The sequence below is a fragment of the Sebastes umbrosus genome, chromosome 12 (genome assembly GCF_015220745.1).
Source record: "Sebastes umbrosus isolate fSebUmb1 chromosome 12, fSebUmb1.pri, whole genome shotgun sequence".
In the NCBI taxonomy this organism is placed as follows: Eukaryota; Metazoa; Chordata; class Actinopteri; order Perciformes; family Sebastidae; genus Sebastes; species Sebastes umbrosus.
Genome location: NC_051280.1, coordinates 34,106,866 through 34,124,620, shown reverse-complemented (window position 1 = coordinate 34,124,620; position 17,755 = coordinate 34,106,866). Strand labels below are relative to the sequence as shown.

Below are 17,755 nucleotides of genomic sequence, written 5' to 3'. Positions count from 1 at the left end.
CTGTTATGGACTTTCTCTACTGTTTGTCACTATTCTAACAGGTACGCTAGATTCTGCTGTTTTAAACACAACTTGAACTCCAATGTTTCATAAATGGGATTCATTTCTTCAGAGTTCTGTAACATAATAAATAACAGAGTTGTCTCTTCCTTCAGGTGTCAGCTGTGGAGAACTCACTCCAGTCAATAATGAAGAGTCCAGTTTAGAAGACAGCACTGTTACTCTGTCCTACACATACTCTGAAAAACCAACTGGTAGTGATAATTTCTTCTGGTATCGACAATATCCAGGAAAACCACCAGAGTTCATCATCTCACACTCTTCTTCAGGAAAAGTAGGAACTTTTAAAATCTCTGGACTGAATATTAAAGTGGATCAAAACCAGAACCAAATCCATGTGAACATCTCCTCTGCTGCAGTGTCAGACTCTGCTGTGTACTACTGTGCTGTGAGGCCCACAGTGACAGGAAACACCAAAACTCTGTACAAAAACCTTTGGAGCAAAGACAACACAATACTCCACAACGTCCACTAGAGGGCCACATTATCCAGTAGGAGGTGCACTACTCGTGCACTGTGTTCAACCATTCAGTCAATCACAAGTGCTGCTGTGAAGAGAACAATTGTCAGACTGAATGTTGAACATCAGCTAGTTTCTCCTGTTGATTTAAACCTTGTTGTAGAGATGGAACATTGGCTGTGGATTATTCTTGCTGCTCTTTTCTTTGGTAAGATACAAACAACTCCATGTTTCCTCTCTCAACACTTTTCACTAGTAACTGAGCTGTGAGTGCTTTTAATATTCATTATACAGAGAAGCAACAACACATCATTTCTGTTGCTATATAGTAGCTTCTAAAGAACTCCTTCTATGGTTTAATGTGACATCAGACAGCAGTCAGTGAAAATCCAGACTATTCTAAATGTCTCTGATTGTGACTCTGTGGCTAGGTAACTCTTTAAACCTACTGATTGTTCTCCTTTAATCAATCATCTTTATTCATTCATCTCTTCCTCTGCATGTTCTCTTCTTCCCCAGAGTGTAAAGGAGAAGACAGAGTTACCCAGACAACAGGAGATGTCATCGCTACTGAAGGACACACACTCACACTGGACTGTACATTTGTGACTAGTTACAGTCCCACTTTGTTCTGGTACAAACAGGAAGTTCAGGATTCCCCAAAGTACATGCTGAAAAGTTTCTCAAACAACGTAGATAAAGCTCCAGAGTTCCAGAAAGACAGATTTGATGCTAGAATCAACAATAAATCAGTTCCTCTGAAGATCCAGAAGCTTCAGCTGTCAGACTCTGCTGTGTACTACTGTGCTCTGCAGCCCACAGTGACAGGAAACACCTAAACTCTGTACAAAAACCTTTGGAGCAAAGACAACATAATACTCCACAACGTCCACTAGAGGGAGTCACACTCTGTTCCACTTCAACAGGAGCTGATGATCCAGTCTAGATTGTTTCCCCTCATGAGTCAGTTGTGATGAAGACCTTTAGAGATGAAACTTATCTGAATATGAGTCTCCTCCTGACTGCACAAGTGGCTTCATAACAGAGAACTGTTTGATTCCAGATGTGAACATCAGACCAAACACAACTCACTGAACTTTTTATTACTGAACATTCAGTTGCAAGATTTCACCTCCGTCAACATGGAAAAACTGGCTGCTATTCTGCTCTGTTCAACTCTCGTAGGTACGGATGTTTCTGACAATAAAACCTGAAATATCAGTTCACAATTTAACGTTTCAAAGACACAAATCTGGACGTCATCACTTCATCACTAATAACTGCTCAACAATATATCTGAGTGCAAGCAACAATGTATCTGAATATAAGCAACAATATATCTGAGTGCAGGCAAATATATATCTGAGTGCAAGCAACAATATATCTGAGTATAAGCAACAATATATCTGAGTTTAAGCAACAATATATCTGAGTGAAAGCATCAATATATCCGAGTGCAAGCAACAACATATCTGGGCGGAAGCAACAACATATCTGAGTGCAAGCGACAATATATCTGAATGCAAACGACAATATATCTGATGGCAAGGAACAATTTATCTGAGTTTAAGCGACAATATATCTGAGCGTAAGGAACAATATATCTGAGTGCATGCAACTATATATGAGTGCAAGCAACAATATATCTGAGTGCAAGCAACAATATCTCTGAGTGCAATCAACAATATATCTGAGCAAGCAGCAATATATCTGAGTTCAAGCAACAACATTTCTGAGTTAAAGCAACAATATATGACTGCAAGCAACAATATATCTGAGTGAAAGCAATAATATATCTGAGTGCAAGCAACAATATATCTGAGTGCGAGCAACAATATATCTGAGTCCAAGCGACAATATATTTGAGCATAAGCAACAATATATCTGAGTGCAAGCAACAATATATCTGAGTCCAAGTGACAATATATTTGAGCATAAGCAACAATATATGACTGCAAGCAACAATATATCTGAGTGCAAGAAAGAATATATCTGAGTGCCAGTAACAATATCTCTGAGTGCAAGCAACAATATATCTGAGTGAAAGCAACAATATATCAAATGCGAGCAACAATATATCGGAGTGCAAACAACAATATATCTGAGTGCAAGCAACAATACATCTGAGTGCAAGGAACAATATATCGGAGGTGATCGTGGCTCTGTGTGTGCACATAAGCATGTTCATGTGCATAGTTGTGTGCGCATAAGCATGTGCTCAAACATGACCAAAATCAGTCTGGGATAATATTTAACGCTGAGCTTTCCTTTCATCATCAGCTGATTTAACATAATGTTGTCTCTACTTTAGGAGGTGATCCATCCTTTAAATCATCACAGCTACCGTTCTGTAACTCCTGTTATAAACACCAGAAAAAGAAGAAGTTCCCTCCTCCAGCTGGTCCAAAATGCTGCTACCAGTCTGTTAACCAGGAGGAAGTGGAACTGAGAGAAGGTCAAATCCAGATCTAAGAGGAGACGGAGAGATTCAGGGAGGAGCTAAGATGTTACTGAACTATAGAAGAGAGAGGAACTTCTATATTCAGCAGAGTTCAATACACAAACCATCAACATTACCTTCATTCAACATGCTCTCATTGGACTGTTATGGACTTTCTCTACTGTTTGTCACTATTCTAACAGGTACGCTAGATTCTGCTGTTTTAAAAACAACTTGAACTCCAATGTTTCATAAATGGGATTCATTTCTTCAGAGTTCTGTAACATAATAAATAACAGAGTTGTCTCTTCCTTCAGGTGTCAGCTGTGGAGAACTCACTCCAGTCAATAATGAAGAGTCCAGTTTAGAAGACAGCACTGTTACTCTGTCCTACAAATACTCTAAAAAACCAACTGCTACTGATTATTTCTTCTGGTATCGACAATATCCAGGAAAACCACCAGAGTTCATCATCTCACACTCTTCTTCAGGAGAAGTAGGAATTTTTAAAGTCACTGGACTGAAGATTAAAGTGGATCAGAACCAGAAGCAAATCCATCTGAACATCTCCTCTGCTGCAGTGTCACACTCTGCTGTGTACTACTGTGCTGTGAAGCCCACAGTGACAGGAAACACCAAAACTCTGTACAAAAACCTTTGGAGCAAAGACAACACAATACTCTACAACGTCCACTAGAGGGCCACATTATCCAGTAGGAGGTGCACTACTCGTGCACTGTGTTCAACCATTCAGTCAATCACAAGTGCTGCTGTGAAGAGAACAATTGTCAGACTGAATGTTGAACATCAGCTAGTTTCTCCTGTTGATTTAAACCTTGTTGTAGAGATGGAACATTGGCTGTGGATTATTCTTGCTGCTCTTTTCTTTGGTAAGATACAAACAACTCCATGTTTCCTCTCTCAACACTTTTCACTAGTAACTGAGCTGTGAGTGCTTTTAATGTTCATTATACAGAGAAGCAACAACACATCATTTCTGTTGCTATCTAGTAGCTTCTAAAGAACTCCTTCTATGGTTTAATGTGACATCAGACAGCAGTCAGTGAAAATCCAGACTATTCTAAATGTCTCTGATTGTGACTCTGTGGCTAGGTAACTCTTTAAACCTACTGATTGTTCTCCTTTAATCAATCATCTTTATTCATTCATCTCTTCCTCTGCATGTTCTCTTCTTCCCCAGAGTGTAAAGGAGAAGACAGAGTGAACCAGACAACAGGAGATGTCATCGCTACTGAAGGACACACACTTACACTGGACTGTACATTTGAGACCAGTGCCACGTTTTCCTATTTGTTCTGGTACAAAAAGGAAGTTCATGATTTCCCAAAGTCTATCCTACGACGCTACTCTGGAGCCAACGATGCTGGAGACGTTCAGAAAGACAGAATTGATGCTACAGTCAACAAGAAATCAGTTCCTCTGAGGATCCAGAAGCTTCAGCTGTCAGACTCTGCTGTGTATTACTGTGCTCTGCAGCCCACAGTGACAGGAAACACCAAAACTCTGTACAAAAACCTTTGGAGCAAAGACAACACAATACTCCACAACATCCACTAGAGGGAGTCACACTCTGTTCCACTCCAACAGGAGCTGATGATCCAGTCTAGTGTTGAAGTACCATCCATTTGCTGGATTACAGACATGCCCATATGCCTCTTCTATTCACTAAAACAATAGCCCTTACCAGCTAAACTTTTTAAAGATCTCTGGTCATTGCTGGGACCAACAACGCACCTCTTGGCCAAATAATATGTAGTCTTGGAATTCATTTCCATTGTTACGCTGATGATACTCAGCTGTATCTGCCTATAAAGACGGAGGATAGATCCCAAATGATTAAACTAGAGGCCTGCCTGTCTGTGGTGAAAAACTGGATGTAAAGTAATCTCTTGCTCCTAAACTGAGATCAAACTGAGATGCTGGTCATTGGCCCTGCTCCACATAGACATCAGTTTGATCAGGTAACAGGATCTTTAGAGAACTGGGTGATATTCAAGAGTTCAACAGTTATGAATCTTGGTGTTACGTTCCATTCAACTCTTTCTGTTGATCAGCACATTAAAGACATCACAAAGATCGCCTTCTTTCACCTACGCAACATCTCTAACATTAGGTCTTCTTTATCCATGGCTAATGCAGAGGTCCTAATTCACATCTTGGTATCATCCAGACTGGACTATTGTAATGTTTTGCTATCAGGTCTGCCTCGTTCTAGTACTAGAAGTCTTCAAACTAAAACTACAAAATGGGACCATTTTACACCAGTTTAGGCTTCATTACACTGGCTCCCAATCCATGTCAGATCAGATTTTAAGGTGCTTCTGATGACCTAGAATATAGTAAATGGGCACGTTCATTCCTACCTGTCTGATCTACTTAAACCTGATACTCCAATCAGGACTCTCCTCTCTCAGAATACAGGGCTCCTGTCTGTCCACAGAGTTAAAAAGAAGTCAGCAGGCCAAAGGGCCTTTTCTTATCGAGCCCCTTTCCTCTGGAATAACCTCCCTATGGACATCAGACAGTCTGAATCTGTGGAGGTCTTTAAATCCAGACTCAAAACCCATCGTTTTGACCTAACTTTCTATTAGTTAGTTATTCTTTTATTATCCGTCTGCTACCAGTCTGTTAACCAGGAGGAAGAGGAACTGAGAGAAGGTCAAATCCAGATCTAAGAGGAGACGGAGAGATTCAGGGAGGAGCTAAGATGTTACTGAACTATAGAAGAGAGAGGAACTTCTGTATTCAGCAGAGTTCAATACACAAACCATCAACATTACCTTCATTCAACATGCTCTCATTGGACTGTTATGGACTTTCTCTACTGTTTGTCACTATTCTAACAGGTACGCTAGATTCTGCTGTTTTAAAAACAACTTGAACTCCAATGTTTCATAAATGGGATTAATTTCTTCAGAGTTCTGTAACATAATAAATAACAGAGTTGTCTCTTCCTTCAGGTGTCAGCTGTGAAGAACTCACTCCAGTCAATAATGAAGAGCCCAGTTTAGAAGACAGCACTGTTACTCTGTCCTACACATACTCTGAAAAACCAACTGCTACTGATAATTTCTTCTGGTATCGACAATATCCAGGAAAACCACTAGAGTTCATCATCTCCCATTCAGGAAAAGGAAGTGTAATTAATCATCCAATCCCTGAACTGAAGATTGAAGTGGATCAGAACCAGAAGCAAATCCATCTGAACATCTCCTCTGCTGCAGTGTCAGACTCTGCTGTGTACTACTGTGCTGTGAGGCCCACAGTGACAGGAAACACCAAAACTCTGTACAAAAACCTTTGGAGCAAAGACAACACAATACTCCACAACGTCCACTAGAGGGCCACATTATCCAGTAGGAGGTGCACTACTCGTGCACTGTGTTCAAACCATTCAGTCAATCACAAGTGCTGCTGTGAAGAGAACAATTGTCAGACTGAATGTTGAACATCAGCTAGTTTCTCCTGTTGATTTAAACCTTGTTGTAGAGATGGAACATTGGCTGTGGATTATTCTTGCTGCTCTTTTCTTTGGTAAGATACAAACAACTCCATGTTGTGATTCTTTTCTCCAGGTTGATAGAAAGTGGAGTGTTTGTGTCCACAGAGTAACACTGTCCAGTTGTCTTCTCCTCTCAGCCTCATCAACAATCAGTCAGTCTAATGGCTTCATTTTCTCTACTTTTTCCAGGACTAATAGCTGGAGACCAAATCTCTCCTGTAAAAGATGAGCTCAGTAAAAGAGAAGGAGAATCTGTCTCACTCAGATGTGACTATGAGACAACTTCACAAGACGTTTACCTTTATTGGTACAGACATCATGGTGACCTTCAGGCTCCTCAGTTTATACTCTGGAAAGGAGCAAGAAGCATCACAGATGAGTATATTCCTGATAAACGATATCAATGTGAAACAGGGTTCAACTCAACTGAAGTGACCATTAGCAGACTAACCCTGGCAGACACAGCTCTCTACTACTGTGCTCTAGAAACACAGTGATACAAAGTGGAGAAGAGGCTGTACAAAAAGCTCAACACAGATATGGGACTACTCTTCAGAGAGGAGGGAAGTGGTATTCAAACCACAGCTTCATATCAGATGGATTCTGATCAGAGTCACTGTGGTTACAGCTGCTAATGAAATACCGGGGGGGGGGGGATCCACATGAGCAGCAAATCCACATCAGGGACCAACCAAACACAACCCACCATGACAAGAGAGAGACTGATTCAGTCCTCTTGGTACCCTGTGGGTCATTAGGTCACCATGAGCTCCTTCCATTCTTCACTATCCTCTGAAAGCTGCAGATACACCCCAAATAGACCCTGAGACACTAACTACTACAACTCTACCATGAACAGTGATGATATCTGGAGACAGAGTCACACATGAACAGCTCCACGTTTTACCAAGTCAACAATCGGTTGCTTCCACAACAACTGCGGCATCTTTGAATGTGACGTCTCACGGCTGCAGACGACCAAAAGATACCAAACTGTCCATTTACATTGAAGAGAAGAAGCAGTGTGAAGAGAGCAGAAAGAGTCACATGTTGATCACATGTTCATCCTCAGTTTACTGTCAGTCTTTGTGATCACAGATATTAAAGCAGCTTTTCTCTGTTGTGGAACAAAGTGAATGTAAAACAGGACACATGTCTCCTGAAACGTCCAATGATGAGTCCACACAACAGCGTCAGCAGTAGGAAAGGAGAGAGGCCCAAAGTGTGTTAGTGTTGTGTTGGGGCTGTGAATGAGCCCTGTCACTGTGATCAGCTTCCTCCTTCTAATCCACCAACTCAGTGTTGATGAAGACTACACAGAGAGATCACAGCCTTCTTTAGACTCAACACTGCACACATGACGCCTCTGTTCATCTCAGTGCTGCTGGCTGCTACGAGCCTCGGTAGGAACACAACTGGCTTTCTTTGCTATCCGTCCAACATTGACATGATTCTTTAACGGCACACTGATACTGTTTGTTGCTGTTTGACAGAATGCAGAGCGCAAAAAGACAACGTGCTGCAACCAGAAGGAGATGAGACTGCTGCTGAAGGAGAGGCAGTAACACTTGGCTGTCAATATAACAGCACTTCATCTAATAACTATCTGTTCTGGTACAAACAGGATGGAAACAACAGCCCCAAATTCATCCTGAGCCGCTTTACAGTCGGCTCGGGGAAAACAGAGGACCAGGAGAGATTTTCATCCACACTGAATTCAGCCTTAAGATCAGTTCCTCTGAGGATCCAGAAGCTTCAGCTGTCAGACTCTGCTGTGTACTACTGTGCTCTGCAGCCCACAGTGACAGGAAACACCACAACTCTGTACAAAAACCTTTGGAGCAAAGACAACACAATACTCCACAACGTCCACTAGAAGGTATCAAACTCTGTTACATTTTAAGACGATAACACAACAAATGCTCCAACAACTCAACCAACATCATCATCATCCACTAAAGCTATTCTTTCTCCACTGTTTTACCCTGAAAGCTCAAACTGGTTCACACAACATGGCAGTTTGATCCAGAGGACATACAGACGTGGACAAAATTGTTGGTACCCTTCCGTTAAAGAAAGAAAAACCCACAATGGTCTCTGAAATAACTTGAAACTGACAAAAGTAATAATAAATAAATATTTACTGAAAATTAATTAATGAAAATCAGACATTACTTTTGAATTGTGGTTCAACAGAATCATTTTAAAAAACAAACTAATGAAACTGACCTGGACAAAAATGATGGTACCCCTAGAAAAGATGTAAAATAATGTGACCACAGGGACATGTTAAACTAAGGTGTGTCCTGTAATTAGCATCACAGGTATCTTCAAACTTGTAATCAGTCAGTCTGCCTATTTAAAGGATGAAAAGTAGTCACTGTGCTGTTTGGCATCATGGTGTGTACCACACTGAACATGGACCACAGAAAGCTAAGGAGAGAGTTGTCTCAGGAGATTAGAAAGAACATTATAGACCTTCATGTTAAAGGTAAAGGCTATAAGACCATCTCCAAGCAGCTTGATGTTCCTGTGACTACAGCTGCTCATATTATTCAGAAGTTTAAGGTCCATGGGACTGTAGCCAACCTCCCTGGACGTGGCCGCAAGGGGAAAATTGATGACAAATTGAAGAGACGGATAAAATGAATGGTAACCAAAGAGCCCAGGACAACTTCCAAAGAGATTAGAGGTGAACTCCAAGGTCAAGGTACATCAGTGTCAGATCGCACCATCCGTCACTGTTTGAGCCAAAGTGGACTTAATGGAAGACGACCGAGGAGGACACCAAATCATAAAAAAGCGAGATTGGAATTTTCCAAAATGCATATTGACAAGCCACAAAGCTTCTGGGAGAATGTCCTTTGGACAGATGAGACAAAACTGGAGCTTTTTGGCAAGTCACATCAGCTCTATGTTCACAGACGCAAAAATGAAGCATACAAAGAAAAGAACACTGTACCTAATGTGAAACATGGAGGAGGCTCGGTTATGTTATGGGGCTGCTTTGTTACATCTGGCACAGGGTGTCTTGAATCTGTGCAGGGTGCAATGAAATCTGAAGACTATCAAGGCATTCTGGAGCGAAATGTGCTGCCCAGTGTCAGAAAGCTTGGTCTCAGTTGCAGGTCATGGGTCCTCCAACAGGATAATGACCCAAAACACAGCTAAAAACACCCAAGAATGACTAAGACCAAAACACTGGACTATTCTGAAGTGGCCTTCTATGAGCCCTGATCTAAATCCTATTGAACATCTGTGGAAGGAGCTGAAACATGCATTCGGAGAAGACACCCTTCAAACCCGAGACAGCTGGAGCAGTTTGCTCACGAGGAGTGGGCCAAAATACCTGTCGACAGGTGCAGAAGTCTCATTGAGAGTTACAGAAATCGCTTGATTGCAGTGATTGCCTCAAAAGGTTGTGCAACAACATATTAAGTTAAGGGTACCATCATTTTTGTCCAGGCCAGTTTCATTAGTTTGTTTTTTAAAATGATTCTGTTGAACCATAATTCAAAAACAATATCTGATTTTCATTAACTAATTTTCAGTACATTTTTATTTATTATTACTTTTGTCAGTTTCAAGTTATTTCAGTGACCATTGTTGGTTTTTCTTTCTTTAACGGAAGGGTACCAACAATTTTGTCCACGTCTGTATTACTAGACGCACATATGGATCTGTGAAGCCGTTTGGTATTGCACAAGGAAGCTGTCTTGGTCCCCGGCTGTTTTCCTGATATATGCTTTCATTAGGTTACATCATCATCAAGTTCTACGCAGACGAACCACAATTATACATTTCTGTTGAGCCGACTAACCCAGATGATGCTTTTAAAACATAAACAAGACAAAACAACAACTTTTGACCTCCACTAGAGGGCCACATTATCCAGTAGGAGGTGCACTACTCGTGCACTGTGTTCAACCATTCAGTCAATCATAAGTGCTGCTGTGAAGAGAACAATTGTCAGACTGAATGTTGAACATCAGCTAGTTTCTCCTGTTGATTTAAACCTTGTTGTAGACATGGAACATTGGCTGTGGATTATTCTTGCTGCTCTTTTCTTTGGTAAGATACAAACAACTCCATGTTTCCTCTCTCAACACTTTTCACTAGTAACTGAGCTGTGAGTGCTTTTAATGTTCATTATACAGAGAAGCAACAACACATCATTTCTGTTGCTATCTAGTAGCTTCTAAAGAACTCCTTCTATGGTTTAATGTGACATCAGACAGCAGTCAGTGAAAATCCAGACTATTCTAAATGTTTCTGATTGTGACTCTGTGGCTAGGTAACTCTTTAAACCTACTGATTGTTCTCCTTTAATCAATCATCTTTATTCATTCATCTCTTCCTCTGCATGTTCTCTTCTTCCCAGAGTGTAAAGGAGAAGACAGAGTGAACCAGACAACAGGAGATGTCATCGCTACTGAAGGACACACAATCACACTGGACTGTACATTTGTGACCAGTGACCAAAATCCCACTTTGTTCTGGTACAAACAGGAAGTTCATGATTCCCCAAAGTACATGCTGAAAAGTTTCTCAAAAAACGTAGATAAAGCTCCAGAATTCCAGAAAGACAGATTTGATGCTAGAATCAACAAGAAATCAGTTCCTCTGAAGATCCAGAAGCTTCAGCTGTCAGACTCTGCTGTGTACTACTGTGCTCTGCAGCCCACAGTGACAGGAAACACCAAAACTCTGTACAAAAACCTTTGGAGCAAAGACAACACAATACTCCACAACGTCCACTAGAGGGAGTCACACTCTGTTCCACTTCAACAGGAGCTGATGATGCAGTCTAGTGTTGAAGTACCATCCATTTTTACAGACATGCCCATATGGCTCTTCTATTCACTAAAACAATAGCCCCCACCAGCTAAACTTTTTAAAGATCTCTGGTCATTGCTGGGACCGACAATACTAAATATTGTCAACTAGTCTCTTACGACTGGTATTGTCCCCGCTAGCTTTAAGACAGCAGTAGTTAAACCTCTACTTACAAAACCACACCTTGACCCAGAGTGTCTAAATAACTATGGACCAGTCTCAAACCTTCCATTCTTTGCTAAAGTTCTAGAAAGAGTGGTGTCTCAACAACGTTCAGATCATATATGAAACAGTAATCTTTATGAACCCTTTCAATCTGCTTTCAGGGCCACTCCACTGAAACCATGCTCACTAAAGTCCTAAATGATCTGCTCCTAAACATGGATTCAGATTCCACCTCGGTGCTTTTACTACTAGATCTCAGTGCAGCTTTCAACACTATTGATCATTGTATACTCATTGACCGATTGGACAACATATTTGGTGTCTCTGGACTGGCTCTAGCATGGTCAAAATCTCATCGATCTGAAAGAACGCAGTGTGTCTCTTTTAATAATACCACATCAATATTCTCTGAGGTGAAATATAGCGTACCTCAGGGCTCTGTTCTTGGCCCTCTGCTCTTCTCCCTATACATCACACCTCTGAGCCAAATAATACGTAGTCACGGAATTAGTTTCCACTGTTACGCTGATGATACTCAGCTGTATCTGTCTATAAAGACGGAGGATAGATCCCTAATGATTAAACTAGAGGCCTGCCTGTCTGCGGTGAAAAACTGGATGTAAAGTAATCTCTTGCTCCTAAACTGAGATCAAACTGAGATGCTGGTCATTGGCCCTGCTCCACATAGACATCAGTTTGATCAGGTAACAGGATCTTTAGAGAACTGGGTGATATCCCAGAGTTCAACAGTTATGAATCTTGGTGTTACGTTCCATTCAACTCTTTCTGTTGATCAGCACATTAAAGACATCACAAAGATCGCCTTCTTTCACCTATGCAACATCTCTACCATCAGGTCTTCTTTATCCATGGCTGATGCAGAGGTCCTAATTCACACCTTTGTATCATCCAGACTGGATTATTGTAATGTTTTGCTATCAGGTCTGCCTCGTTCTAGTACTAGAAGTCTTCAAACTAAAACTAGAAAATGGGACCATATTACACCAGTTTAGGCTTCATTACACTGGCTCCCGATCCACGTCAGATCAGACTTTAAGGTGCTTCTGATGACCTAGAATATAGTAAATGGGCACGCTCCTTCCTACCTGTCTGATCTACTTCAACCTGATACTCCAATCAGGACTCTCCTCTCTCAGAATACAGGGCTCCTGTCTGTCCATAGAGTTAAAAAGAAGTCAGCAGGCCAAAGGGCCTTTTCTTATCGAGCCCCTTTCCTCTGGAATAACCTCCCTATGGACATCAGACAGTCTGAATCTGTGGAGGTCTTTAAATCCAGACTCAAAACCCATGGTTTTGACCTAACTTTCTATTAGTTAGTTATTCTTTTATTATCCGTCTGCTACCAGTCTGTTAACCAGGAGGAAGTGGAACTGAGAGAAGGTCAAATCCAGATCTAAGAGGAGACGGAGAGATTCTGGGAGGAGCTAAGATGTTACTGAACTATAGAAGAGAGAGGAACTTCTATATTCAGCAGAGTTCAATACACAAACCATCAACATTACCTTCATTCAACATGCTCTCATTGGACTGTTATGGACTTTCTCTACTGTTTGTCACTATTCTAACAGGTACGCTAGATTCTGCTGTTTTAAACACAACTTGAACTCCAATGTTTCATAAATGGGATTAATTTCTTCAGAGTTCTGTAACATAATAAATAACAGAGTTGTCTCTTCCTTCAGGTGTCAGCTGTGAAGAACTCACTCCAGTCAAGAATGAAGAGTCCAGTTTAGAAGACAGCACTGTGACTCTGTCCTACTCATATTCTGGTGGTGATTATTTCTACTGGTATCGACAATATCCAGGAAAACCACCAGAGTTCATCATCTCACATTTAGCAAAAGGAACAATAATGAAACATCAAATCCCTGGACTGAAGATTAAAGTGGATCAGAACCAGAACCAAATCCATCTGATCATCTCCTCTGCTGCAGTGTCAGACTCTGCTGTGTACTACTGTGCTGTGAGGCCCACAGTGACAGGAAACACCAAAACTCTGTACAAAAACCTTTGGAGCAAAGACAACACAATACTCCACAACGTCCACTAGAGGGAGTCACACTCTGTTCCACTTTAAGACGATAACACAACAAATGCTCCAACAACTCAACCAACATCATCATCATCCACTAAAGCTGTTCTTTCTCTGCTGTTTCACCCTGAAAGCTCAAACTGGTTCACACAACATGACAGTTTGATCCAGAGGACATATTACTAGACGCACAATGATCCCTGATTAGTGAAGCCTCTATTAAAGGAGCCACATCGAGATGAAAAGATCCTCAGTAATTACAAGCCTACATCTAATCTACCCTTTATCAGCAAAGATCGGACCGTACAGTGTGATCACTCAGGTCGTGGCTGATGATTGGAACGTACAATTCGATCACTCAGGTCGTGGCTGATGATCGGACAGTACAGTGTGATCACTCAGATCGTGACTGATGATCCGACCGTACAGTGTGATCACTCAGGTCGTGGCTGATGATCGGACAGTACAGTGTGATCACTCAGGTCGTGGCTGATGATCGGACCTTACAGAGTGATCACTCATGACAAGGCTGATGATCGGACCGTAATTTGTGATCGCTCAGGTCGTAGCTGATGATCGGACAGTACAGTGTGATCACTCACGTCGTGGCTGATGATCGGACCTTACAGTGTGATCACTCAGGTCGTGGCTGATGATCGGACCGTACAGTGTGATCACTCAGGTCGTGGCTGATGATCGGACCGTACAGTGTGATCACTCAGGTCGTGGCTGATGATCGGACCGTACAGCGTGATCACTCAGGTCGTGGCTGATGATCGGACCGTACAGTGTGATCACTCAGGTCGTGGCTGATGATCGGACCGTACAGTGTGATCACTCAGGTCGTGGCTGATGATCCGACCGTACAGTGTGATCACTCAGGTCGTGGCTGATGATCGGACCGTACAGTAGGAGCTACACAACATTTCAATATTAAGAAAATGGCTTGTTGAGAACCAACAATGTCGTTACTGAAGCTATTTTTATCTCATCTTTATATGTACTTGGACTTTATCTGCTCAGGTTGTTTAACTGTACTAAATATGCTTTATACCACTGTAGTATGTTCTGACCTGTTGTATTATTTTTATTATTCAATTATTAGTATTCTACTCGGCTACATTTACATCTGTTTGAATGTTCAACATTGTCCTTTTCAAATGAAAATGAAATGAAAGGATATGACGAGTAGGGATGATATCAGGTTGTTCAGTCTGATGATGATGATGATGATGATGATGATGATGATGATGATGATGATGATGATGTCAACAGACCACAGCAGGAGGAAGAGCTCCACAGCTGAATATGAACAGCTTCATGTTGGCAGTGAAGAGCTGCTGTGTTCTCTCTCGTGTTCATTCACAACCAGTGAAAGTAATGCAGCTCTTTTTAGTTTGGATGATGATGTTCACGTTTCATCCTGGTAAGTCAACTTCTACCATTAAAGGCAGTTTAAAGAAATACAAATGTCCTGGTGAAATCTCTCTTTGTTCTCTTCAGGATCCTCGGAGGATTTAGTGAAACCATTTAAAGATGTAATGCCGGCGTTGGAAGGAGACAATGTGACTCTCTCCTGCAGCTATTCAGGCTCTGTACAAAACCTCTACTGGTATCAACACAAGTCCAGTTCATCTCCACAGCTTCTCATCACGGATTATTCAGAGGACACAGCAGGGTTGTCTTTTACACATGACAAAAATACTAAAGAGTTTCATCTGATCATCTCCTCTGCTGCAGTGTCAGACTCTGCTGTGTACTACTGTGCTGTGAAGCCCACAGTGACAGGAAACACCTAAACTCTGTACAAAAACCTTTGGAGCAAAGACAACACAATACTCCACAACGTCCACTAGAGGGCCACATTATCCAGTAGGAGGTGCACTACTCGTGCACTGTGTTCAACCATTCAGTCAATCACAAGTGCTGCTGTGAAGAGAACAATTGTCAGACTGAATGTTGAACATCAGCTAGTTTCTCCTGTTGATTTAAACCTTGTTGTAGAGATGGAACATTGGCTGTGGATTATTCTTGCTGCTCTTTTCTTTGGTAAGATACAAACAACTCCATGTTTCCTCTCTCAACACTTTTCACTAGTAACTGAGCTGTGAGTGCTTTTAATGTTCATTATACAGAGAAGCAACAACACATCATTTCTGTTGCTATCTAGTAGCTTCTAAAGAACTCCTTCTATGGTTTAATGTGACATCAGACAGCAGTCAGTGAAAATCCAGACTATTCTAAATGTCTCTGATTGTGACTCTGTGGCTAGGTAACTCTTTAAACCTACTGATTGTTCTCCTTTAATCAATCATCTTTATTCATTCATCTCTTCCTCTGCATGTTCTCTTCTTCCCCAGAGTGTAAAGGAGAAGACAGAGTTACCCAGACAACAGGAGATGTCATCGCTACTGAAGGACACACAATCACACTGGACTGTACATTTGAGACCAGTTACACAGGTCCCACTTTGTTCTGGTACAAACAGGAAGTTCATGATTCCCCAAAGTCTATCCTGCAACGCTACTCTGGAGCAAAGGATGCTGGAGACGTTCAGAAAGACAGAATTGATGCTACAGTCGACAAGAAATCAGTTCCTCTGAGGATCCAGAAGCTTCAGCTGTCAGACTCTGCTGTGTACTACTGTGCTCTGCAGCCCACAGTGACAGGAAACACCACAACTCTGTACAAAAACCTTTGGAGCAAAGACAACACAATACTCCACAACATCCACTAGAGGGAGTCACACTCTGTTCCAATTCAACAGGAGCTGATGATCCAGTCTAGATTGTTTCCCCTCATGAGTCAGTTGTGATGAAGACCTTTAGAGATGAAACTTATCTGAATATGAGTCTCCTCCTGACTGCACAGGTGGCTTCATGACAGAGAACTGTTTGATTCCAGCTGTGAACATCAGACCAAACACAACTCACTAAACTTTTTCATACTGAACATTCAGTTACAACATTTCACCTCCGTCAACATGGAAAAACTGGCTGCTATTCTGCTCTGTTCAACTCTCGTAGGTACGGATGTTTCTGACAATAAAACCTGAAATATCAGATCACAATTTAATGTTTCAAAGACACAAATCTGGAAGTCATCACTTCATCACTAATAATTACTCAACAATATATCTGAGTGCAAGCAACAATATATCTGAGTGCAAGCAACAATATATCTGAGTACAAGCAAAAAATATATCTAAGTGCAAGAAACAATATATCTTAGTAAAAGCAACAACATATCTGAGTTTAAGCGACAATATATCTGAGAGAAGGCGACAATATATCTGAGTTTAAGCAACAATATATCTGAGTTCAAGCAACAATATCTCTGAGTTTAAGCGACGATATATCTGAGAGAAGGCAACAATATATCTTAGTAAAAGCAACAACATATCTGAGTTTAAGCGATAACATATCTGAATACAACCAACAATATCTCTGAGTTTAAGCAACAATATATCTGAGTGCAAGCAACAATATATCCGAGTTTAAGCAACAATATATTTGAGTGCAAGCAACAATATATCAGAGTGCAAGCAACAATATAGTTGAGCGCAAACGACAATACATCTGAGTGAAAAAGAAAATATATCGGACGTGAACGTGGCTCTCACTGTGCACATAAGCATGGGCTCAGACATGACCAAAATCAGTCTGGGATAATATTTGACGCTGAGCTTTCCTTTCATCATCAGCTGATTTAACATAATGTTGTCTCTACTTTAGGAGGTGATCCATCCTTTAAATCATCACAGCTACCGTTCTGTAACTCCTGTTATAAACACCAGAAAAAGAAGAAGTTCCCTCCTCCAGCTGGTCCAAAATGCTGCTACCAGTCTGTTAACCAGGAGGAAGTGGAACTGAGAGAAGGTCAAATCCAGATCTAAGAGGAGACGGAGAGATTCAGGGAGGAGCTAAGATGTTACTGAACTATAGAAGAGAGAGGAACTTCTATATTCAGCAGAGTTCAATACACAAACCATCAACATTACCTTCATTCAACATGCTCTCATTGGACTGTTATGGACTTTCTCTACTGTTTGTCACTATTCTAACAGGTACGCTAGATTCTGCTGTTTTAAAAACAACTTGAACTCCAATGTTTCATAAATGGGATTCATTTCTTCAGAGTTCTGTAACATAATAAATAACAGAGTTGTCTCTTCCTTCAGGTGTCAGCTGTGAAGAACTCACTACAGTCAATAATGAA

The 17,755-nt window shown here is 41.2% G+C and overlaps 6 gene segments (V, D, J or C); all 6 read left to right on the top strand.

Moving 5' to 3' along the window:
* Positions 1 to 537: 537 nt before the first annotated feature.
* LOC119498002 lies at positions 538 to 1,827 on the top strand. The segment is given in 2 exon segments: positions 538 to 728; positions 1,040 to 1,827. Coding segments are annotated over 2 exon segments (363 nt in total).
* Positions 1,828 to 5,737: 3,910 nt separating this feature from the next.
* Positions 5,738 to 6,351, top strand: LOC119498892. The segment is given in 2 exon segments: positions 5,738 to 5,827; positions 5,942 to 6,351. Coding segments are annotated over 2 exon segments (435 nt in total).
* A 1,084-nt stretch (positions 6,352 to 7,435) lies between these two features.
* Positions 7,436 to 10,327, top strand: LOC119497858. The segment is given in 3 exon segments: positions 7,436 to 7,886; positions 7,977 to 8,288; positions 10,239 to 10,327. Coding segments are annotated over 3 exon segments (447 nt in total).
* Positions 10,328 to 10,430: 103 nt separating this feature from the next.
* Positions 10,431 to 11,273, top strand: LOC119498889. The segment is given in 2 exon segments: positions 10,431 to 10,554; positions 10,865 to 11,273. Coding segments are annotated over 2 exon segments (423 nt in total).
* Positions 11,274 to 12,932: 1,659 nt separating this feature from the next.
* LOC119498886 lies at positions 12,933 to 13,846 on the top strand. The segment is given in 2 exon segments: positions 12,933 to 13,073; positions 13,188 to 13,846. Coding segments are annotated over 2 exon segments (507 nt in total).
* A 924-nt stretch (positions 13,847 to 14,770) lies between these two features.
* On the top strand, positions 14,771 to 16,296 carry LOC119498890. The segment is given in 3 exon segments: positions 14,771 to 14,963; positions 15,041 to 15,586; positions 15,898 to 16,296. Coding segments are annotated over 2 exon segments (420 nt in total).
* Positions 16,297 to 17,755: the final 1,459 nt, after the last annotated feature.